Genomic DNA, 25912 nt, shown 5'->3' with positions numbered 1-25912 from the left:
GGGGTACTCACTTGAAAGGAGCTATAAAGATAAAGGCTGTCCTCAGAATCAGACCTATAAACCCAGAGAACAAGCTGATGTTTTCCAGAAGGCAGGGGAGTGGGAAGATGGGCAAAATTAGGTAAAGAGGAGAAGGAGATAACAGGCTTCCAGTTTCAGGATGAAGAGGTCAAGGGAGTTAAAGCCACAGCATAAGGAATACAGTCACTGATATCGTAATAACAGTGTAATGGGACAGATGGTAGCAGTGAACATAGCATAATGTATAAACTTGTCAGATCACTCAGTTGTACAGCTGAAACTGATGTGACACTGTGGGTCACCTATTAAATTAAAAAAAAAAAAAGATAAAGGCTTTCCTAACTGCATTCATTTTAAAGTTGGTACTAGTTTAAATGACGTAAGTGAACAGTAAGCTTTAAAGCAGTTCCATTTGAAGAATATGGAATTTCACTTAAAACTTTCACTTAAGGGGTGCCTGGGTGGCTGAGTCAGTTAAGCGTCCGACTTCGGCTCAGGTCATGATCTCACGGTCCGTGAGTTCGAGCCCCACATCAGGCTCTGTGCTGACAGCTTAGAGCCTGGAGCCTGCTTCAGATTGTGTGTCTCCCTCTCTCTCTCTGACACTCCCCCATTCATGCTCTGTCTCTGTCTCAAAAATAAATAAACATTAAAAAAAAGTCACTTAAAATTTTATTTGAAAAAATAGGAGCATTCACATTATTTTTACCAGTTTAGAAAAATGTCTGTTGATCGTCTTTGTTTTTTAACACTAGCGTTTTTTTTTTTTTCTTTGAAAAAGACACACTTTTTGCCATGTAAATACGTATTTGGGGGGTATTTTCAGTATAATTGCTTTAAATTATAATTTTTTAAAAAAATATGGATTTGGGGAATCGGCAATATACTTTGCTTAGTAGTTTAAATAATATAAATTCATGGAAAAATAACTTCATCAATTAATGGATATTCTTGCCCACTCTAGATATTGATGAGTGTTTTGCACATCCTGGTGTGTGTGGGCCTGGGACCTGCTACAACACGCTGGGCAATTACACCTGCATTTGCCCTCCTGAATACATGCAGGTCAATGGAGGCCACAACTGCATGGGTAGGTAATGGTCTCAGAGAATAATTAGGTCACGGTTGTTAGCTTCCCAGCCAGCACTTGTATTTCAGGCACTTGTGTCTCAGAATTATTGTTCAGAAAGGTTGGAAGGTGTTTATGAATTATGAAGTATCTCAAAGTCTTATACACTTCTGACTCTGTATTATGTTTTTGAACTTGGACTATATAGGTACCTTTTAAAAAGCTTAAGTCTGATATACAACATGTCATCAAATGTTTGGATTTTCTGTTCCTAAATAATTTTTGTTTTCCATTCATGTAAAGTAAACATTATTTTACAAATAATAGATTGTTTAAAATAAAATATGTATTTAATATATGTTACTTTTAAAATTAAATAAATGCCTTTGAGTAGAGAAACAAATACCTGTTAATTTTTTTCCTAAGAAAATTATAAATGAAATCCCCTGTTTGAAAACAGGAGATGTAGCTGTTAACCTAGAAGTGATTTAGATTCAACTTAAAGAATTATTTTAAGATACCTCCAAATGACCGAGGAATATTCTGGAGTTATTAATCAAGAAGGTTTGGTGTCTCCAGGTATGTGGACTCCACTATTAGCTGCCTCCTGCTATGATTGTGACTGGTTGGCTTGTTTTTCTGCTCATAGACATGAGAAAAAGCTTTTGCTACCGGAGCTATAACGGAACCACTTGTGAGAATGAATTGCCTTTTAATGTGACAAAGAGGATGTGCTGCTGCACGTACAATGTGGGCAAAGCGTGGAACAAACCCTGTGAGCCGTGCCCAACACCAGGAACAGGTGAGCACATAGCTCATGCTTCTGCCAGAGGCCAGGCCGGTGACACATACACCTATGTGACCACATAGTAAAAAGCAAATGTGAACTAAAACCACATGTGTTTAGTTCTGAGAACGTCCAGGAACATCATACAGCCAGTCTCCTAAGCGGCCCTTCTTGGGGCTCAGATACTGGTTCCTGGCATATCTTTTGAGGGGAAGTCTGGGATGTTGAAAACAGGCTCTACTGCTAAACAGCTAAAATTTACAGCCCCAGTCCACTTAAATTCATTATTTTACACTGTACTAGTTGATTATTCATTTATTCATCAAGCAGATATTTATTGAGCAACTATTTGTCATTGTGCTCAACCCGGAAGATATATTTTGATTTAAAAACTTGCAGTAACTTCAAGTCCATCAAATTCATTAAGTATTGTTTTAGTTTCAGTCTTGAAAATATGCAAAAAAAAAAAAAAGGATTTGACAAGCAAACTGTACATGAAAGCAACCTATTGCCAACATGTTTCTTATGTGTTTTTTCCCCAAATGTATCTGAAATTTTTAGGCAGAAAATAAAACTTGTCTTCATGTGGTAAAACTTTTCTCAGAAGCTCAGATTCTTTTGAAAGAAAAACTAAAAGAGAATAGCTACAAGAACCAAAAAAATATCCTAAAACTGTTGCCCATTCAGGCTCTTTTGTGATGTAGGAAGTGGTTACTTTTAATAGTTGTATACTGTTTAGTTTAATAGTTGATACTAAACTTTGAACCAATAGGACAAATAAGAAACAATGATTTTGCATTTGTGGCCAGGTATTGCTTAGGATATGTATGTATTTAAATGTTCCATGAAATGAAAGGTAAGGAGAAAAATGATGAAGAGTGACCTGTGGAGTCTTTCTCAGCGGCTCTAAATCAGTGGGCAAATGGATGTTCATAACTCGCTTGCCATAGTTTTCCTCCAAAAAACAAAAACAAAAACAAAAAAAACAAATGGAAACATTTTTACAATTCTCTAATTTAAAAACTCCCATCACGAGGTTGAAGATCACTGATTTGGGAAATTAAATACCACTTCTTCTAAGAGGAAGTATAGGGTGAGGCTTAGGTGTAAGAGGACAGGTCTGTATTTATATTGAAGCTCTGCTATTATCTGACCTTCGGCAGATCCTTTTCTCCTTTGTGAGATGGATTCCTCATATATAGAATAGAGATAATAAATTAAAAATGACAGTAACTCACTCATGTGGTTATAGTAAATGAGAGGATGCATATAAATTATAATTGGTGCATTGGCAGGCAGTTAGACACCATTGAATTGAGCATCTATTTATTGTGTGCCCCTGTATGTGATGTGGATACTCAGTTAGTTTTGGTGGATGAAACCTAGAGTTCCTCCTTTGATAGCGCTTGGTAGGTAGTATACAGTATGTGTTTTACCTAGTATGGTTTTCAGGAGGTTTACTCACATGTGTCACCATGGGCATCAGAAGCAATCTGATCAGAGTAGAAATTAGAAAATTAAAATTGGGGGGGGGGTGCCAGGGTGGCTCAGTTGGTTAGGCACCCAACTCTTGATTTCGGCTCAGGTCACGATCTCATGGTTTTTCAGGTTCCAGGCCCACTAGCAGTGCAGAGCCTGCTTAGGATATTCTCTCTCTCTGCCCCTCCATCTCTGTGTCTCTGTCTCTCTTAAATAAATAAATTTAAAAAAAAAAGACATTTAAAAAGATTAGAATTTTATATTTCTATTAGTTTGGCGGATTATGTGTAGGAATAACTGTTACAGTCTGTTTTATTCTATGATGCGTTGCTTCTGATGCCTCAAATTTCATATTTTAATAAGACATTTATGTTTAAAAAAATAAGACAAAATTCATGTCTCATTCATTTCTCATTGTTTGTTTCACACTGTGAGACTGTTTTTTGCACACTTCTGCCTATGTGCAATTTTTAATTCCTTTTTAAATTCCTAACCTAACCTGGTTTTCCAGTGTGAATAAAGTGGACCATTATTAAAGATCTGCATTTCCAAAGAACAGAAGAATTTAAATGCCTAAAGTAGATATTTTGAATCTTGTAATGATTTCCTTCTAACAAAAGAGCAGTAAAAAGTTAATGATGAAAATAATGGTAAAGAATGCCTAGATCTACTTCTTGCAGAAGCTGGTACTGTTAGTGAGTAAATATAACTGAAATTAAGATGTATGCTTGTGAGTAATATAAATATATTTGTCAGTGCAAGCAATAGTATGTAAAATGCTACCTGAAATGAGTTTGAGAATTTTAAGAGTGGATTTGTTTCATTTATATTTTAAAGCTGACTTCAAGACCATATGTGGAAATATCCCTGGATTCACCTTTGACATTCACACTGGAAAAGCTGTTGGTAAGTTCTTCCAGATTATGTTTATTTTAATACCTACAGGTAGCATTATTTAAAAGTCTGTTCAGTGTTTTTAAAGTTTAAAGTGCCTTGAAATATAATAATCTGGATTCGGATCTAATATAGTTAGGCAAGAAAGACCTAACATGTTTACAGACTCGGCCCAAGTGTTAATAATGGTTTTATTCCGTCAGCATAGTCTGGTGATTGAGTTAGGATAGTTCCAGGACTATCTCAAGATTTCATACATTTCAAGCTGAAATCTTAATTTTCCTTTCCACGAAGACTCTAAACAATCCACTATATTGTAACCTTCAGTCTCTCTTTTCCTTAAGTATATGTTTATGTTTTTGGTGTATTTTTGCAGTGTCCCTTTCTACTGATGTACCTTGGAATTTGCAGAATTATTAATTATCCACATTAATTTTTTCAGAATGTACTTTCTGTTGTTCATTCTGCTTTTCTTCCTCAAAGACTAAGTAAGCAATATAATTGTAAGTCTCCATTATCAATACGTATATAACAAGGTACAGATAATTAAGGACACATAGCTTTCATCATTACATGAGTAGCAGCAGTTAGGGGAGCCTGAAACGTAACTTGAAGTTTGATTCTCTAGGAAGTTTATTTACTACAATGACAGTAAAATCACCTGATATATTGATCAGCTACTTATTTTACCAACACTGTTTAAAGAGAAATAGGCTGTTATATGGCCTTATATGCTTTTGTAAATTCAGTGTTAAATTTTGAATCAGTGTTAAAATTTATTTTTGTGACAGTGTGTGTTCTCATTCCAGCATACCCATAACATTATCAGAGGTTTTTATGATACATACATTAAGCAGAGCCGTGTATATTTGACCGAATCTGTTCATTTTCAGACATTGATGAATGTAAAGAGATTCCAGGCATTTGTGCCAACGGCGTGTGCATCAACCAGATTGGCAGTTTCCGCTGTGAATGCCCTACGGGCTTCAGTTACAATGATCTGCTCCTGGTCTGTGAAGGTAATCTGAATGATGCATGACCCCGTAGGCAGGAAAGTTTGGTAGACATAAATGATTTTTGGACGGTTTTCCGATTTTTATGGTTTCTTCTACAGTACTGAAGAGCGGGTCACCAAACTAGTGAAGCGAATGTCATAGTAATGGAGTGAGGAAGTTCTTTAAATGGAACTGTTGCTTTTTCAGATATCGACGAGTGCAGCAACGGTGATAATCTGTGCCAGCGGAACGCAGACTGCCTCAACAGCCCCGGGAGTTACCGCTGTGAATGTGCCGCGGGCTTCAAACTGTCCCCCAATGGAGCCTGCGTAGGTGAGAGAGAGACCGACTCCTTGCCCAGCATTCTGTGTTCCCTGCACTAAGCAGTTGTCCGTGCTTTCCTACCAAAAAATATTTTCGGAGATAACTTTGAAATGATTTCCTAAGTAAATCTTTTCATTCATATTGAACTATTTTGCCATGTATTTTAGTTTTTTGTTTGTTTGTTTGTTTTTGGTTAGGTAAAAGAAATCTCTTCAATTGGATTTTCTAAAGATTAGACCTAAAATGAAATAGTATCCCTGAGATACCCATCACCCTGTAAGAATGGCCTAATTTTTTTTTAAGTCTTGGAGAGTTTAAAGCCTTGCTTTTTTTTGATTCAGCTGTTGTTATGGTTCATTCTCAGCCTGTCTGTAATAATTAGTAGCAGGTTATAGAAACATGCCTGTGAAAAAATGAAGGAATCTTAATAAAAATCAGATATGTCTAACGTGTTTTATTTTTTGTTTTAGATCGCAACGAATGTTTAGAAATTCCTAATGTTTGCAGTCATGGCCTGTGTGTGGATTTGCAAGGAAGTTACCAGTGCATCTGCCACAATGGCTTTAAAGCTTCCCAGGACCAGACCATGTGCATGGGTAAGAGGGAGGACCTGAGTTCCAGGAGAGAAGTGACCTGAGACTCCAGAAGAGACTATGGGTCAGCCACTTGCTGTGACTGACTACCACGTCTCTGTCAGAAACCGTCTTGGCCAAAAGTTAGCTCTGTTAAACCGTTTATGCCTTGGTTGAATGTAAAATTTGCAAGCAGGGGGACACCACGGTTGGCTCTCTGGTTCACTGTTCACAGCCTTTTTGCCCAGATGCCTTTCACACACTTTACCACGTACTCTGGGACACTCCAGGTTATGTGGACGTCCCCACAGTACCCAGTGGCCCTTTGCCCTTCTCTGGTCCCATTTAAGAAAACCTTTCCAGCTGTAAGAATGCAAGGGAGTGGTAATAGTAGTGGGAGCAAGAGGGTTGAGATGAATATATAGACACACACATACACACATCTTATACACCTTTTCCCGAAATCATTGAGTACATGGGACTTACCTGCTTCTTTTGTGTTTTAACTCTTAAAAAAATATTTTTAGCAGGAAATGTACCAAAACTCTCTAAAATGTCCCCATAGCTAATGTAATGGGTAACTGAGCAGTAATAATGTTCAGTAAGTACTTGCTGAGCTGACAGGTGATGAGATTGCAAAGGCAGATAGGCTGGCTGGCCCTTATGGAGCCCACCCTTGGAACTCAGTGTAACTCCTTCAATCTGATGTCGACAATGGGCTCTATCTCAGCCAAAACAGTTCTCCCTGCTTTGCACTTGAAGGAGGAAAATAACATCAAAAACTTGGCTATGTATAATTAGCACATTCTCAGTTTAGGAAAAGCTGAAGTTATGCATCTACTATTTTGGTATTGAAGATACTACCTATCTGAAAAGTAATGTCAGATTTCAGCACCATAGAACTGCTTTCCTTTATGACATATCCATACAACAAGGACTGCCTGGAAAACGTCGCCTCCTATGACCTCCCCTGTGGACTTGGGCCGTGGTGGTGGAAAAAACTCTCTAGGAGATGCTGTGCAAAAGACAAATAGAGGATCTAGCCCTATATGCATGAACTTTCTGAGAATACTTGCTCACGCATGCTTCTCCTGGCTGTACTCTGTAAGAGAGATAACATGATTTGCTAAAAAATACATGAGATTTGATTCAGAGATTTATATGGAGAAAATAGGCCCTCGATTCTAATAATTCATTCATGATGAAAGTCAGTGAGACTCCTTCATAATACTACTCTTCAACAAAGCTTTCTTCCTAAGAAACATTACTTTTTTTTTTTTGCATAGAAGAGTTCGCACAGCCTGGAATTCATTGTGTAGGGAATCTGTTGTCTTCTAGGAAGAGTCCTTTCTAAACGTTTTTTTTAAATTCCATTTCTTGAAGGCTAATACTAATGAGTTATAATAGACATCTTCATTGTGGATTCTGTTAACTCATAAAGTTTAGGAAACTAAAATTTGTCTGTGTTGTGCTGATCAAATTAATGTATGTAAGTTTCTGGGGAAGTGGTGTTGATAATGCTTAATAGAACAAATTGTTTAGTGTTTCAGAAGACTGGTTTCCTTACAAAGTTGACAAGCAAACCCGTTCGTTAAAACATCTGCACTCAAAGGGATGCTTGCTTAGCCATATGAGCCTATAAGTCACTCAACAGCACCGCATCTGATAGTTTTATAATTTAGAGTTTTCTCCACCTCATGCTCATTTTCCCGAAATAAATAGGGGTTCCTAAGTATTGAATGAGGAAAATATAAGTGACTCTGTACTTTTTAAAAATGTAAATCTTTAACAGGCTGTGTATTTCTAGTTAAAAAATTGAATTCCTTGGAGCCAATGTTTCTTTGTAGATGTTGACGAGTGTGAGCGACATCCGTGTGGAAACGGGACTTGTAAAAACACGGTTGGATCCTATAACTGTCTCTGCTACCCAGGGTTTGAACTCACTCATAATAATGATTGCCTGGGTAAGTTCTCAGTCCTTTATTGCTTCTATTTATGTCCATATAATATACTGGAATAAGGAATAAAACCAGAGTAAATAAGATGTTTTTATCCCTGAAGTTGCTGATTGGTGCCGAAAAGTATTGTAATAACATTGACTCATTTCCACTGAACTGAAGTCACAGATTGGCTTAAATAATCACAGGACAATCTGCTGTGTTCAGCACTTCTGTCAATCAATCCATCGATACAGGGGGGAAGCCATGAAGACGATAGTAAATCTACTGGGATTACTCTATGGTTTGAAGTTATTTTTACCCCTTAAATGGGATCGAAGATAGACCTGTCATTGCTCCAGTGTTATTCCAAGTATTTCAAACAACGCATTCTTGATTTATATTCGAATACTGACAGAGTCTCCAACTTAAAAACATGTTGTGTCTTGAAACTTTTATTTTCTGTCAGCCTTTGAAGCCACAGATGCCTTTTCCCACAGAAATGGTGAGCCAGTGGCTAGGTGTCCAGGTCAGCCCTCAGAAACCTATTTGATTTCAGTTGTTGAACAACTGTAAATTTTCAGTGGAAACTTAAAAAGTGTCGGCTCTGCGTGGTACAGGATTGTATCGTTTACCCCTAAATGACAACGATTAAAACAGGGGTTGGCAGTGAGTAGGGGAGGTTCCTTAAGTTGGTGGAGGACACAGCAAGAGAAAGGACAAATGTTGACCACGTGTCAGGCACTGTGCTGGTGCCTCCCAACTAATGTGTCTTTGTTCACCTGGTCCTATAATGTCTCCGGCTTTCTACCATGATGGGATCAGCACAGCTCAAATGCACCTCTGATTTACCCCAAAACACGCTCTTCTCAATTTTGTTTTGGTTTGTTTTTTCTTTTTCAAAATTCTGCCATTGTGAACAAAATTTAGAGCTAATTGGACATTGTTTCAAGTACCACCTTCTTGTCTCTAGTTTCTCAGATCCTTTGTACAACCAGGGAGAGCTAAAGACACATTGCTATGGCTTTGATCAGAGTGCACAGCCTTCAGACAACTGAAAAGTACTCAAATGCAGTCAGCCCTAAGCTGAACTGAAACTTAAGATTTTTTTCTTTCAGATTCAGCATTTTGTCAGCAAAACACATGTCAGCAGTCCTAGAGTATTTTTATTATAATGTATTTTTCTGTATTAATATGCCCCATTATTTGTCCTTTGAATATACTCAGCTTATCTCCAGGTAAAGTCATCTGCAAACTAGGCTGTCAGGTTAAATCTGTATACGTTCTTGTCTCCAGGAAAAGAAATAGTTTTCATTTGAAAAGAATGGAAGTCTTCACTACATGTAAACCTTCAGTTTTTATCTGGTTATAAATTTGTTATATTAATATCAAAAAGTATGGTTGAGATATACTAGGGATCTACATGGTCTTAGTCACATGATCCTTATAATATGAGCCATTTTTCTCTGTATTGATGAGGAATTGTAATGAAGCATGTTTGTAAATGCATACCAATGAGTATGCTTTGACATTGCAACGTGTAACATCATATGCATGTAAGAGCTCTCCCTGAAAGCTAATTCTCATTTGCTTACAGACATAGATGAGTGCAGTTCCTTTTTTGGTCAGGTGTGCAGAAATGGACGGTGTTTTAATGAAATTGGCTCCTTCAAGTGTTTATGTAATGAAGGTTATGAACTTACTCCAGATGGCAAGAACTGTATAGGTAAGTAGCAACACAATAAAAAGTCTTTGTATTTTGTTAAATAAGGATGTGACTCCCCCAGCCCTACACACACACCTGGAAACTCCATTCACATGTCATGGGATCATCTGATCACTTGGCGAAAATAAGATACCATGGGAAATTTTGGTGTAAGGACAACGCCAACAATTGGGAATGACTTGTCTGCAATGCTTTTATTGGAAGAGAGCTTGGGGCTATCCATGTCTCCATAAAAGGAGACAAAGGAGACAAATCAGGAAAATTAGCCTCTTGCCAAATGAGTAATACTCCAGATGTCAAAAGAGTATCTCAGGGCAAATTTGTCCATAGTGACCTGACAGATCAGAGAGAGCAAGTTGAATTCATGTTAGTATCGTTTGGCAGCAGTCATCTCATAGTTAAATCATTTTTTTTTCTCCTTTCTCTTTAAAGATACTAATGAGTGTGTTGCCCTTCCTGGCTCTTGTTCTCCTGGTACCTGTCAGAATTTGGAAGGGTCCTTCAGGTGCATCTGTCCGCCAGGGTATGAAGTGAAAAGCGAGAACTGCATCGGTAAGGTTAACATTTGTTCCGAGGTCCACGAGCTGTTTGGTGTAAGACAGGTTGGGTAAAGACCCTTTGGAAGTATACTAAATCCAAACCAGTGCAAGCAGGCTGACCTAGGGGATGCAACGTGTAGCAGACTACATCTGCATTGTGGAACCATCAGAATCCTTTTGAACGTAGGGATAAAGAATTTAGGGATGTGGGGCTGGTCATGAACAGAAATGCTATACTAGTGAGAGAATTTTCAGTGCACTCTGATCTTTTTTCCAAATGTCAACAGAGACTTTCTCCTGAATTTAAAGAGAGTCTACAAAAATTGTAATCTTTGGCAACCAATTTTAAAACAGCTATTAAAGGTGTCTGGAGTCCTAGAAATGTGGAGCAGAAAATCTTGACCATGCCGTTGAGACATTTTTTTCCTTGGGAAGGCCTCATGTCAAAACAGAAAATATTAATCCATTTGTCATAACAGATGTTTTTATGCTGAAACTCCTCCAGCATACAAGAACACTGTAACCACATCAAAAGTGGGTTCCAGAACTGCCTGGTGAACATGATGAAGGCCGACCTTTTTACAGTTACTTAATTTCACTTTTATACAAATTATTTTTTACAGTCTTGTTGAAATTCAGAAGCACCATCTTGGTGTGGTTCTTCTAACATGAAGTGATCACTGAGGGTTTTTTGCTTTTGTTTTGTTTTGTTTTGCCTTGTAGTTGTCCAATTAAACAAAAATTCTTTGTAGCTCTACTGTTCACTTTCAAGGGGCCTATATGGACAGAACTGAAGGAAACCGTTTACTTGATCAAATTTAATTATTTTTCAGTCCATGTGATTTCATATAGTGGAGATATCATCCCTAGTCTTACCAGTTGGGCCTTAATATCTTTTCCCTTTCTTGATCTGTGTAGTGCGCTGTAAAATTGCCTAGTGTTTTTAATACTTAAAAGATAATAAATCCTAGAAGCATCTTAATAAAAACCTTCTTGAAAAGTTTAAGATCCTTTCATTTTCTTTATTCCGTATTTAATCTCAGTTCTTCATTTTTCCTATAACACATCCCTTTGTGGAACAATGATGGCAGTGGTATGTCCACCATTAGGAGGGAAAAGATACATACGCTTCTTTGTGTCAGAAAGACTCAGCTGCTTTTTCTCTTTGTGGAAAAAAAGAAATCTCTGACTCAGTAACATTTTATTAAACTGCAGAACCATTTTTTTCTTACTGTTACCAATGCTCCTATTTTGCATTTCTGAAAAGTACACTTTTAATTAACTGCACTGCAAGACTATTTCCTTCAGGCTAGAATCTCTTCTACCAATTTTTCCAAATGAAATGGTTTCTAATGTGACCATATACACACTTAACATGAACATATACTTACTACACCTGTATACACATACAAGTTGATGACAACTTTCACCGTACGTAACAGTGAACACCTTGCACCTCTTAGGTGCTGGGGTTACAAAAAGATACAGCCCTTGCCTTTGGTAACCTACTGCAGAAGAGAAAAGATCTGTTTTGTAAGTAAACCCACTGTGTAAAGATACCCTTGCAATCCACTGGGTCAGACACTGTACTGGAGGTACATTAAGGCAGAGGGAGCTCAGGGTGAGGCTGTGAACGTTGGTGGTGGGGGCAAAAAGAAAGTCAGGGAAGCCCATCACAATGGATTGGTGACACTTGGGGTGGTTCTTAACTGTTGTATAGGAATTTACCACCAAAAAAAGGAACAGAACAGAGAAGGCTATTGGCAAACACAGCCAACTCGAGTGTGGTAAGGGGCATCAAGTGGCCAACCCAGAAGACTGAATGCAAATGGAGAATGTAGTATGTGCCTGACACCGTGCTAGACTAAGCTGTGCTGCAGTGACCCAGACAGACCCATAGGTCATGTCCCCATGGAACTTACAGTCTCACGTGGCTGGAATTATGTAATGTCTATTCACTTACGTAAAACAACTCAGTAAGCACTTCCAATGAAACAAAGGCCAAATGTCACTGCTAAGGAATCCTTATTTGAAGGAACCGTTCTGGGATGAGTGGGAATGATGAAATTCTCAGACCCGCGTCCGAGTCATCCTGGTTCCAGCAGGCACAGATTTTCAAGCAGATGTGTGGTTTAGAAAAACAACCTGGTGGCCCTGTGAAGGGACTAGACAGAGATGCGGCGGGCTATTAGGAGATTTACGGTAATCCGGGCAGTGAGGTCGAGTGGAATTCACAGAGGAGGCTGAAGGAGCAGGTCACATGCTGCCTGCATAAGGTTAAAAGGTCAGGGGGAAGAAGAAAGATGACTCGGGGATCTTAATTTGGATGGCGGATGGCAGAGAGGAGCATGAGAGAAGGAGACCATCTGAGGCTGTGACACTTGGAGGATATTGAGCAGTTGGTCATGTCAGGTAGCCACACACACACCCCTAGGGATCCACTGCAAGGAGCTAGAATTCTATTTGGCTGTCTGGGCCATATGGTTGGTTGAATCTGGATATAGTCTTTGACTTTTGAAGCAATAATCGTCTACTTTTAAAGATCAAGTTATAGATACACATTATGTATTCGTGTTTCGTATTAAATAATCAATGGCTAGTGGGTTATTGTAGTATGGACAAACTATTTATTTTCAAAGACTGAACAGTGTATTGATCTGCCTGAATTCATACATTCTCCTGCTGTCGTCCAGACATAAACGAATGCGACGAAGATCCCAACATCTGTCTGTTTGGTTCCTGCACCAATACTCCTGGGGGCTTCCAGTGCATCTGCCCGCCTGGCTTTGTATTGTCTGATAATGGACGGAGATGCTTTGGTAAGCTTTGGAATGACTTCTGTGTCATAATTTGACCTTAGGAACTTCACAGATAGACAGTAAACCATCATGCTAGTGTTTGTCACTACAAAGAACGTGTCTGTGGCAACTACGTCTGCGTTAAAAATCTAGGTCTCAACACTAAATGTACTGGACGCCTTTTAAGGTACTGTGAATTTTCAACCCTGTTTCCGCAGTTTTTTAAATTTCATACTGAAAAATTATTTTCATTCATTTGCTTATCATTATTATTACTGTTTTTGCTTCACTGTTCCATTTGTCGTTGGACCAAATTTTTTGTACTCTGCTGTATGAGTTGCTTTTAATGTGATATGACTTACTGAAACTTACATGAATTTTTTTTGTGTGAGGCTATAACATAACAATAGAAGAGATACAGAAATAATTTTAATACTGAGCGTAATTTCTCAGATTTCCTAGGGACGTCATAAAAACACTTTTAACATTTCAGATAAGTATGTAAAATTTTATAGACAGGTCAATTTAAATTGGCATGTGAAATCAGCATTGGGGGATTGCCAGACCTGTCTTTTCACTGCTGACCTCATCTGCATCCAGTGTTCGGCCCGTGAGAAATGTTCCGTCAGAAAGTTATACACGAAGTATTCCATCTTTTTAAATGACCAGGAAGGAGGTCTGTGATGTTTGCTTTCTCTTGACTAGATACCCGCCAGAGCTTCTGCTTCACCAACTTTGAAAATGGAAAGTGTTCTGTACCCAAAGCCTTCAACACCACTAAGGCAAAATGCTGCTGTAGTAAAATGCCAGGAGAGGGCTGGGGCGACCCCTGTGAGCTGTGCCCCAAAGACGACGAAGGTAAGAGCAGGCGTGTAAGACTCCACTTTGTGCTGGTTTGGGAATGTGTTTGTCGGTCACCATGGAACTCAGGAATATTGCGAAGGTGAAATGGCTCCCTCACGTCTAAACTGGTCACCTTAGTGTGAGGGGTTTCTTTCCAGCGTGTGTATTCAACACATGTGAGTGCAGGTTAGAGTTACTGTTAGTTCATTTCTCCCCCCGAGGTCCGTATTACTTGCTTTCAGAGGAATGAATTTGAGAGGTACAGTGCAGGGGATGCGAGGAGTGGGGGGGAAAGCTCATGCTGAGTCAGCATGAGGGCCATTTGCAGGGTGAGACCGAGAGCTTCCCAGGTCTCCTGTTGTTAGCGTAGTCGAGTTGTAGGTGCCTCCCAGCAACCTGGGAACTAGCCTGACCTCTAGGTCGGAGGTGGCTTCTGTGTGTCATGGGCTCCTCAGCACTGAACGAGCAGACAGATAAGGGATGCCTGGGTGGCTCAGTCAGTTAAGCGAGCAACTCTTGATCTCAGCTCAGGTCATGATCCCAGGCTTCTGGTTCGTGGGTTTGAGCTCCGTGTCGGGCTCTGTGCTGACAGCAAGGAACCTGCTTGGGATTCTCTGATTTTCTGTCTCTCTCTCTCTCTCTCTCTCTCTCTCTCTCTCGCTCTCGCTCTCGCTCTCGCTCTCTGTCCATCCCCCACACGCCCTCTCTCAAAATAATTAACATTTAAAAAAACAAAAACAAAAAAACTAGCAAACAGAACCGGAAGCCCTTAGTAGGCAGCACTCTGGGAGGAGCTGGGCAAGCCCGGGTGACCTTCTCTAAAAAGGCTCAGGTTGCTTTTGAAGTAAATCATAAAAATAAAATAAGACTTGTCAAAAGCAATTTGTAGATGGAAATTAAGTCTAATTTCATGTACACCCTCCATCAGTTCTTAAGTTGTCCCACAACTGAGGCTCTTCAGTCAATGGGGAATTTGTGTTTTTCTCTGTAGTTGCATTCCAGGACCTGTGTCCGTACGGCCACGGAACTGTCCCGAGTCTCCATGACACACGTGAAGGTGTGGTTTGATGTATTTTATTCCTGTAGTCTTTTTTTGTGTAAATACATTTTTGTGTATTTGTTCTATAAATCACGTTTATTTTACTGTATCACATATAGTATATTTTAACATATGTACACAATGTTCTATATCACATGTGTTATCTTCAGCATTGTAAAACTGCACTGTATATTGCATACAATCTGTTTATCTGGTGAAAAGAAATGTTTATGTGTTTTATAAATTTTAAGTCTGTGTTGAATAAATACACATGGTTGTGATGTCTCCTTTTATATGGAGGAAGTTTATGGACGATTCTATATTTTAGATGTCAACGAATGCCTTGAGAGCCCAGGCATTTGTTCAAATGGTCAGTGTATCAATACAGATGGCTCTTTCCGCTGTGAATGTCCGATGGGCTACAACCTTGATTACACTGGAGTACGCTGCGTGGGTGAGTGCTGACTCCACATTACATATTTGGAAGCTTCCATTCCATTTCTCATGTTCAGCAGAAGGTCTCCCAGGTGCCCTGGGTGGTGGGAGGATTTACAGAGCCAGTATCAGCAGCTAGTAATAACTGCTTTTTCTCCCTTTTTACATTTACTAGTAGATCTGGTTTACGTGAACATGGAGAGAGGTGCCCAACCTCTGCCTTCCACCAGATATACAAACTCTGATGTGCCTAGAGATTTATACTTGGCAGAGCAACTAACTGGGAGAGAAGTCCCTTTTACTTTGTGACTTTCTGCACCTGCTCCTATAGCAGAAGACCACATCCCTCTCTGGATTTGTGATTTTTAGGGAAAGCATGGCTATCTTAGGACTCAGAGCTTTGCACGCTTGATCCTTTGGGGTCCTCTGTACTGAATAAAGGCAAGCCAGCCAGCTAATGGCAGGGACGGTGCAGAGTCAGGTGTGGCCTGTACAGATCCTGGCAGTTTGTGAGGGCCAGGTGGATGGATGTGATTCGTGGGCATGCACATATTAAGCTAAAACTTCCCTAAACTTGGGGGCACTTTTTTATTCCTTTTTTTCCCAGATACTGATGAATGTTCCATTGGCAATCCGTGTGGGAATGGGACATGCACCAACGTTATTGGGAGTTTTGAATGCAATTGCAATGAAGGCTTTGAGCCAGGGCCCATGATGAATTGTGAAGGCAAGTGATACTTCCCTTAAATACTACTTCTGCTTGATCTAGAAAGGGTTTTTTCCTGTCTCTTCTTTTACTTTCATTGTTTTGATGTTCTACTGATGATTATGTTCATCACAAGTATTCTTTTCCTCTGCCTCGGTGAGAGTAGAGTCACAGCAGCTATTTTAAAGCCCTTGTCTGATAGGTCCAGCATCTCAGTCATGTCAGAGTCAGCATCTGTTGATGGTATTTTCACTTGAAGTTAGCTCCCCAGCAGGAGGTTAATTTTAGATTATTCCCTGGATATTGTGAGTGATATCTTTGCAGAATGCCGATGCTTTTGTCTTAGCAGGCTGTTAACTTGGATGAACATAAAAGCAGACTGTCAGGCCCGTGGAAGACAGAGGTTCAGATTAAGTTTTTTGCTTTTATGCAAAATAGTGTCTCTCTATCTCTAGCCCTCTCCCATCTAGGATTCCCTCTCACTCTTGAGCAGCCTTGGTTGCCCCCAGCTCCCTCCCCCGATTGCCATGCATAGAAGCTCAGAACATTTCTTTTGAAGATTTAGCTGCCAGGCCCTGCTGCTGGCAGGACTATGTCCATCCACAGCGTAATTTCAGAAAAAGAAAAATATTGGGAACTTCTTTCTTGCTGGTTGTTTGCAGAGTTTCAACTTACCACTAAAGACTACTTCAGGTAGTCGTTTCTGTTTTTGTTTTTGTTTTCAGGGTTTATGGTTGTTATTTGTCGGAGGGTGAGTTTATTAGGTGCTCACTTCTCCATACCAGGAGTGGAGGTTCTATTATATTACTGCTTTCTCGATGACTGCTAAGTAAATACAGCAGTGTTTATTTAAACAATTAACACTCTAGGCTCAGTCCCTGCTTACCTGTTTGTTTGATTAGATATCAACGAGTGTGCCCAGAACCCGCTGCTCTGTGCTTTCCGCTGCATGAACACCTTCGGGTCCTACGAATGCACATGTCCAATTGGCTATGCCCTCAGGGAAGACCAGAAGATGTGCAAAGGTAAGGCCATGGACAAGAGAGTAGTTAAAACTTATTTGCCACGCTGGAAGTGTACTGCAGTGAAGTTACAGTTCTCATCTATGTTCTTCTAGAGTTTACAGCCCTGTATCTGACAGGATTTTGCTGGTAGATTTCCATGTCTAGGTAACAAGACACCTGATGGTCTGCCTAAGCAAGTCAAAGATAAAAGAGGTTGAAGAACCCACAATCTTGGGCTCTTATTAAAGAAAAGACTGTCCTTCCCTGAACTTCTTCTCATTGGGATCAATGCTGAAACTTTTATAAGTCTAGAATATACCCAACAATTGGAAAATATCGGGCTCCTCCTTCCTCTGTCACACAATAGCATTTTAAGAGCCTTAAGACCGGAACTAAGACTTAAAACTCCAAAACAATAGCCTGCTCCTGGGAATTTGTTTTGATCTTTTTCCTACGAAAACTGTTTTCTAGATCTGGATGAATGTGCCGAAGGTCTCCATGACTGTGAATCTAGAGGCATGATGTGCAAGAATCTGATAGGCACCTTCATGTGCATCTGCCCGCCTGGGATGACCCGACGGCCTGACGGAGAAGGCTGTGTAGGTAAGGCCTGAAGGGTCTGCTTATTTAAGACCCCTAGCTCAAGACACATTTGGAGCACTGTTTCCAAATCATCCTAACTTCAAGCCAACTACTTTTCTAGGTATTTCAAGGCTGTGCTAGAGCTGGATTTCTTCTATGTCTGGGTCCATGCCAATATAACAGCTTCTAGATGATGCACAGGCAGTTATGCCTGTCCCAGATTACATAAGCCTTCTTGTTTTTCATAATTCTGCGGGTACATATGCAAGCAAGTAAATACAGAGGAAAAAAATTTAAAAGAGGAACCCCAAGGGGAGCCTGGGTGGCTCAGTCGGTTGAGCATCCGACTGCGGCTCAGATCCTGATCTCACCGTTCGTGACTTTGAGCCCCACATGAGGCTCCGTGCTGACAGCTCAGAGCCTGGAGCCTGCTTTGGATTCTGTCTCTCCCCCTTAACTGACTGAGCCATCCAGGCAACCCGAGAATTTTGATTTTAGTCATTCGAGTAGATGTATAAGGGCATCATAGTGTAGTTTTAACTTAAATTTCTTTAATGACATTGAGCATCTTTTCATGTGCTTACCTGCCATGTATCTTTTTTTTAAAATTTTTTTGCACATATATGTGTGTTTGAATTTCATCTAGCTAAAATACTTATAAACATGTTTATTTTTTATGCCTGGATTTTTTTTTTTTTTTTTTTTTGGTAACTAGCTGAATTTGACATTGTACAGTCACTACATTTATATGTATATTTCCTGGGAGCGAGGCAATGGGCACCATGATCATATCAGGAGCCGTTTTCTGGTCCTGGATGTGCCATAAATGAGCTGGGTGACTTAAAAGTGGCCTCATTCTCTTTGTCTCTGTCTCCTCATCTACAGAGTGAGAAACTACGTGATTTGGGTGGGAGGAAGAGGAAGAGACGGAAAGGGTGAAGTGTTTTAGCTCTAGTATTCTATGATCCCATTTCTTCCTTTTTCAAAGAAAAGACCTAGGGCAGCATTATACGTTTGTAATTTCTTCATTGTGAAAAGACGCTAGAGAAGATACAGGTTCTAAAACATTTCTGATCCTCAGGCTTTTCATGATCGCATGCTGGAAGCTGAACTTCTGCAGAAAGAACTCTTTTTGATCATCAGAAAACTCTTTGTAGTGAGGTTTGGTTTTATACAGACATGTTTTTATAATTAGAAATGCTATTATAAACAGCCAAGATATTATTATAAATAAAAATTATTTACAAATGTCCGAATCAGAATGAAAGATAAAGCCACACACACGCACGCACACACACACACACACACACACACACACACACACACAAACATAAAAACATAATAAAAATGCTGAGTACAGTGAGACTTAAATACAACAAAATTATCTCCAAAATGTCAAACACAACAGAAACTAAAAATATTATAAGCTAAAAAGTTGGACTTAGGTAAGAAATCTAAAATCTCTATAAAGAAAACTAAATGTAATCACAAATGAAATTTCTTTAATTTTTTAAGTATAGTTGTAATATAATGTTAAATTACTTTTGGGCATACAACATACTGATTCAGCAAATTTAAACATTATGGTGTGCTCATCACAAGTGTAGCTCCCATCTGTCAGTCTACACTGCTATTACAATATCACGAATTATATTCCTTATGTTGTGTCTTATTTCTGTGACTTCATACCTGGAAGCCTGTATTTCCCATTCTCCATCACTCATTCTTCACCCATTTCGCCCATCCCCACAGCCCTCTCCCCTCTGTCAATCATCAGTTTGTTCCCTGTATTTTTATAGGTCTCATTCTGGTTTGTTTGGTTTGTTCACTTGTTTTTAAGATTCCACATATGAGTGAAATAATACGGTATTTGTCTCTCTCAGTCTGATTTATTTCACTTAGCATAATAATCTCTAGATCCATCCATGTTGTCTCAGATGGCATGATCTCATCCTTTCCTATGGTCGCGTACTACTCTGCTGTGTGTAGATACCGTATCTTTCATCATCCATTCATCAATCAGTGGACACTCTGATTGCTTCCATATCTTGGCTATCATAAATAATACTTCAGTAAACAAAGGAGTGCATATATCTTTTCAAAAGAGTGTTTTTATTTCCTCTGGGTAAAAACCCAGTAGGGGAATCGTTGGATTACAGGGTATTTTTATTTTTAATTTTTTGAGGAAGCTCCATTACTATTTTCCATAGTGGCTGCACCAGTTTGCAGTCCCACCCACCGTGTTTGAGGGTTCCCTTTTTTCCCACATCCTTGCCAACAGTTGTTATTTCTTGTCTTTTTAACTTTGGCCATTTTGAAACATTAAAAAAAAATTTTTTTAACGTTTTGTTTATTTTTGAGACAGTGAGAGACAGAGCATGAACAGGGGAGGGTCAGAGAGAGGGAGACACAGAATCTGAAACAGGGTCCAGGCTCTGAGCTGTCAGCACAGAGCCCAACACGGGGCTCGAACCCACGGACCAAGAGATCATGACCTGAGCCAAAGTCGGCTGCTTAACCGACTGAGCCACCTAGGTGCCCCAAACTTTGGCCATTTTGACTAGAGTGAAGTGATAGATCACTGTGGTTGTAATTTGCATCTCTCTGATGATTAGTGATGTCTAGCCATCTTTTGATGTGTGTGTTGCCCAACTGTGTATCTTCTTTGGGAAAATGTATACTCACGTCCTTGACCCATTTTTTAGTCAGATTGTTTTTTTTGGTGTTGAGTTGTATGAGTTACTTATATATTTGGATATTTACCCCTTACCAGATACAACAGATGAAATTCGACTATATGATATACTATGCCCCAGTGATTCGTTTTAAGTAAGCAAATAAATGAATAGAAAAACGTAAGGAATAGAAAAACTTTACCACGATCATTAAATTTTCATGAAAGTCTTGACAGAATGCTTTTGGGGATTCATTTTGAAATGAATAAAATTTATTTCAAAATGCATTTTGAAATATTAATGAGGGGAAAGAAGGCTTTGCTTTTAAGATGATGAAATAAAAATGTGTTACCTCACTTGCATCCCCTGAAGATTTAGAAATGCGGCAGTGGAGGGAAGAGTGTTTAAGTGAGGAATGGTCCCAACTACAGACTCTGAAGAGTATCTTTCAAATAATGTAAAATTTTCAATCAAAAATACGTATTTTTGAGGCTCAGTGACATACTTTTCTTTAGACTGGAGCAGAATACAGATATCTCTCAAAGTGACCAACCCTAATTTAAAGAATTCATCCAGCATCTTCGAGTAGATTAGGGACACAGGTGAATGAGAGAAACCAGTTCGACACTCGGTGTGAAGAGCCAGAGAAGTAAAAGAGAAAACAGTTGACAAGACTTAGAGGACTTTACTCAGAGCCACAGTGACCTCCTAAACTACAAAAAAACACTTGGTATGCATGCCCCACGGGCAGAGAGCATAACTGATGTGGTGAGAGAATGCTCGTACAGCAGACGTGAAGTGAAGCTGGGTCACACCCTGCTCAGCACTGGTGATGTGCTTCTGCGCTGTGCTGTAGCATGTAGTAGACCTGGGAAAAGTCCATCAAAGATGAGGAGTTACACGAGACCACAACTAACGTATACGTATGAGGCAGAGGAGAAGACAGGAAAATAAACAAGAAATGGGCCAAAACACCTTAGGAATGGAAGAGGACAAGTTTAGAAAAACAGTTTTTGTGATCTTTAAGAGACACCATTAAACACAAATTATAATAGAAGATATTGAAAATGAAGATAGAGCAGTATCAAAAGAGAATGGTCTAGCAGAGCTGAGGAAAGAAAGCCATCACAGAGGTTAGTCACAGTAGCGTTTTTGTAATATTTTTATTTCATTTTGAGAGAAAGGGGGAAACAGAAGATCGGAAGCGGGCTCTGCGCTAAGAGCAGAGAGCCCAATGCAGGGCTTAAAGCCATGAACCGTGAGATCGTGACCTGAGCCAAAGTCGGACACTTAACCAGATGAACCACCCAGGTACACCAATCACAGTAGACTTAATAAAAAGTAGCCAAGGATGAAAACACAAGCAAAAATGTGGATATGGAAGTGATTCATTACAAAATGGTACCGGTGGAAGACCAAAAAATCCAACATTGCATAAACGAAGTCCCCCCCCCCCCGAAAAAAAAGGAAAAATGAAAAAAATTGGAACATGTTTGAGCATTTGTGGAATTAAATTTTTGTAGAAAATATTTAAGCCTGTATATGAGAACACACTGCCCCACGAAAAGCTAGTACAAAATAGTCATTTATTCAGTTACACTTCATCAAACACCTGCTGTTTGTGTGGTTCTTGGGACAGGGTGTTCAACTAGGGCAGGGTGTCCCCCGCACCCCCTGCCCCCACTCTGCTCTCGAGTCACGTGTGTTCTGCTCAGGGAGAAACAGACATCAAACAAACAACTAATCGACATACAAATTTCATATAGTGGTACGTCTTTTTAAGAAAGTAAGATTTAGTGGTTGAATGGGATCTATTTGAGAAGATCCATTGAAGGAAGGCTTCTGTGACAAGGTGACGTCTGAGCCGGGGCCTAGAAATGAAGAGGAAACAGCAGTAAGTACAGATGCCTCAGGCCAGAACGAAGGCCAGTGTAGCCGGAGTTTGTGCCAGGGGAGGAGTGTGAAGTGAGGTCCCAAGGTGGTCATGGGCACGGCAGGCCACGGTAACGAGACTGATTTTGTGGTGCGTGCACCGTGGCAGAGGGATTTAGAGTACAGGCCTGCAGATGGACAATGAATGTGAGAAACCTAGATTCATGTCTCCTAGTTCTGGGATTTGGGGCAAGTTGGTTTCACTTTGTGCCTCAAATTCATACTCTAAACATAAATAGGAATAAGGAGAGCACTTACCTCATAGGATTGTTGGGGAGATCCAATAAGTTAATTCATACAAACCCTTAGGACAGTCCTTTGCATACAGTAAAATTTCGCTTGTGTTATTGTTACTGCCTGATGTACATTTTTAAAAGATCTCTGGTTTCCTAGTGGATAATGCAGCACAAGGGGTTAGGAGTAGAAGCAGGGTTCACTTAGGTGGCTGTTTTCATCATCCCAGAGCTGAAGGAAGCTCAGATAAGGGCCAGAGGTGAAAGGGACTTAGATTTATAATCTACTCTGGACATAATCAACAGAACTTAATGACGGGCTGATTGGATATGGAAGAAGGAAGAGAGGTAGAGAAGACAAATCCTAGCAGTTTACTTGAATAGTTGATTGGATGGCTATTAACTGATAAGGAAAAGACTGGAAGAAGCAGGTGTGATTGGAAACACAGAAAAAAAAAATGTTTCGACCAAGTTAACTGTCAGAAATGTATGACCCTTCCAAGCAGTAACAGCAGGTACACAGATTTGTTTATGAGCCAGGACTACAAATTATTGGCAAACAGGTAGTTACTTAAAAATCACAGGATCAGATGAGGACACCAAGAAAGAAAACACAGAGACACCAAGAAAGAGAACGCAGTGACTGAGCTCTGAACCCTCCAAAATCTAGTGCGGTGAAAAATACTTAGAAGACAAAAATGAGTGACCAGCAAGAGAGGAAGTTCTCCAGGTCAGTGTAGGATTCATGACAATTAAAAGGATGGACTATTCAATTAGTTTTCATTAGACCAGTTAGAGAGTGGTCAGTCACTCGTGTATAATGCTGCTGAGATGTATTGCAGGATATAGAAAGAGAAGCAGTAATTATATTTGGTGCCTTCTTCATCACTAGTCATCAGGTTTTGATTTTAATCAAAACCACAGTGAGATATCACTTCACACCTTTTAGGATGGACAGTCATAAAAAGACAAGAGATAACAAGCGTCGACAAGGATGTGGAGAGAAGGGAACCCTTGTGCACTGTGACCTTAGGCACTGTTGGTGGGAACATAAACGACTAAGGCCACTATGTATGGATTTTGGAGGTTCCTCAGGAAATTAAATATGTGCTACCATATAATCCAGCAATCCCGTTTATGGGTATATAACCAAAGGAAACAAAAACATTATCTCAAAAACTTGTCAGCTCCAGTGTTCATCGTAGCATTACTGGCAATAGCCAAGGTATGGAAACATCCTAAGGGTTTGTCAGTGGATGAATGGATCAAGAAAATGTACACACATCCTGTCATCTGTGATAACATGTGGATGGACCCAGAGGGCATTATGCAAAGTGAAATAAGCCAGGCAGAGGAAAACAGATACTGCACAGTATTATTTATAAGAGGAATCTAAAAAAATAAAATAAATTGAATTCACGGAAAGAGTAGAAAAATGTTTGCCAGGGGCTTGAGGTAGGGGAAATAGGGAGGTTGGTAGAAGGGTACAAACTTACAGTTTATAAGATGAATAAGGTTTGAGGATCTAATGTGTACGATGGTGATTCACAGTTGACAACACTGTACTGTGTAATGGAAATTTGCTAAGAGATTAGAACTTAAATATTCTCTCACAGGAAAAGGATAAATATGTGAGGTAATGGGTGTGTTAATTCACTCGACAGAGGAATCCTTTTACACTATACCTCAATAAACTGGAAATAAAATAGAATAAAATAGGAGTACTGAGGAGGGAAAAAAGAAATCTGTCCTGAAGGGGACCACAAATGAGGTAGTGGGTGGAGGTATGACACATTATTAAAAGAGATTGTTTTTTAAGATGGAAGTTACTAGAACATGTGTGTTAAGAGAATAACTCCGTGAAAAAGGAGAACTGTGAACTCCTGGAAGGCAATCCAGAGTTCAAGTGCAAGGACTGGCCTTTGAGAAAAACCAGGGAATCTGTATGCTGCTGAAAAAGACAAGAGTTTGAAAGTGAGGGCCAGATAGGGGGGGGTTCATAGTGGGGAGTTGGAGGAGTTCTTGTCGCCCTGCACAGTAGTCATTTTAGAAAATGGAAGCATGGACACACTAGGAAATACAGTAAGATTGTCAAGGGAGTGTTACTTCCCATTTGAGGTTTGAATCGCGAGTTGAAGTGAGACCGTCCTGGTAGTGTGTTTGCCTCTAGCCTATGGGTCTGCACTGCATCAGGCACGGAGTAGACAGCGCTAAGTGCTCCAGGAGTAGCCAACAGTGGAAAGGCGACTAATTGGCAATCCTGATGCCATTGAGAAATTTTCAAAGGATAAAGCGTGGAATGCTAGCAATCAAAATTCTAGAGGTGGTGCAGAATCACACCAAGACACTCCCTAGTGAAGTTACCAATTTCAACAATGGAAAAAGGGAAAGAAAAAAGTGAATTACGTTGGTTTCAGGCAACCAAGCAGAAAAACAAAGTATCTACAAGGCAGAAAAAGAAATCAAGCTACTTTTTACAAATTCTCACACTAATTCTCATGCCACTGGTAGAACAAAAGTAATCTAAAACTTTGAGACCTCTCTAGCCATCTTTCAAGTATAGAAGCTCTATTTTGCGTCACCAGACATGGAGGAACTCCGTCTATCCAACAAGAGCCCTTCTTAAAAAAAAATCCAAAAAATAAAATAATTCAGACAACTAAAAAACAAATCAAAATAAAGGTTAATGACATCAGGGATGGGATTAGATCAAGAAGGCCGACCTTGAACCCTCAACTTCTAGAAATAACAGACACTGCATAGTACACAATATACAAAAAAAATGTACCTTTTTTAAATCTATAACTTAGTTCAATATTTTTGTAAATAATCTTAAAATTTGTCTATTTCTCTTATTGTGTAATAATTGTTTTTTCCCTGCAAGGGAGGAAAAATTTCCCCAAGACACAGCATAGTGGATTTTAGGATGCTGAGAGCAAAGTTGAAAACCTGTAAAGCTTCCAGAGAGAAAACCCAGACTTTCTGCAAATGAACAGTAACACTGGGTCAAAGAGAACAAGGGAACAATATTTTCCAAACGTTCTAAGGGAAAATGATTCTGAACTAAAACTGTATACTCAGTCTAGTAAGGAAATAAACAAAAAATAGGACATTGTCAGAAATGTTCTAAATTAAGTTACCACCCATAATGAAATGACTCTGTGAAATGACCACCAAACGAGATACTCCATTATTTTGTTTCAATTACTGCAAAAGGAAGTTATAGTATACATGAAGCAGTGGTAAGCCAGGGATACAGGAAAGTTTGTTACTTGGTTTAAATAGATCCTGGAGGCACATTTAAAAACAAGATCTAACAAAC

General features: G+C 39.5%; 1 protein-coding gene across 2 annotated transcripts in view; it reads left to right on the top strand.

Annotated features, from left to right (window-relative positions):
* FBN2 (fibrillin 2) overlaps positions 1 to 25912 on the top strand; it is a 257700-nt gene that overhangs the window by 211915 nt on the left and 19873 nt on the right. For both annotated transcript variants that reach the window (XM_047859972.1, XM_047859981.1), the window contains 16 exons: positions 986 to 1111; positions 1740 to 1892; positions 4194 to 4262; positions 5144 to 5269; positions 5453 to 5578; positions 6040 to 6165; positions 7989 to 8105; positions 9676 to 9804; positions 10237 to 10356; positions 13037 to 13162; positions 13847 to 13999; positions 14976 to 15041; positions 15352 to 15477; positions 16066 to 16185; positions 17067 to 17189; positions 17640 to 17771. In XM_047859972.1, coding sequence (XP_047715928.1) covers positions 986 to 1111; positions 1740 to 1892; positions 4194 to 4262; positions 5144 to 5269; positions 5453 to 5578; positions 6040 to 6165; positions 7989 to 8105; positions 9676 to 9804; positions 10237 to 10356; positions 13037 to 13162; positions 13847 to 13999; positions 14976 to 15041; positions 15352 to 15477; positions 16066 to 16185; positions 17067 to 17189; positions 17640 to 17771 — 1938 coding nt within the window. The remainder of the gene's footprint in view (positions 1 to 985; positions 1112 to 1739; positions 1893 to 4193; positions 4263 to 5143; positions 5270 to 5452; positions 5579 to 6039; positions 6166 to 7988; positions 8106 to 9675; positions 9805 to 10236; positions 10357 to 13036; positions 13163 to 13846; positions 14000 to 14975; positions 15042 to 15351; positions 15478 to 16065; positions 16186 to 17066; positions 17190 to 17639; positions 17772 to 25912) is intronic.

This window comes from Prionailurus viverrinus, chromosome A1 (assembly GCF_022837055.1).
Source record: "Prionailurus viverrinus isolate Anna chromosome A1, UM_Priviv_1.0, whole genome shotgun sequence".
Taxonomy (NCBI): Eukaryota; Metazoa; Chordata; class Mammalia; order Carnivora; family Felidae; genus Prionailurus; species Prionailurus viverrinus.
The sequence above is the reverse complement of the archived record's forward strand: the minus strand, read 5'-3'. Positions and strand labels throughout refer to the sequence as shown.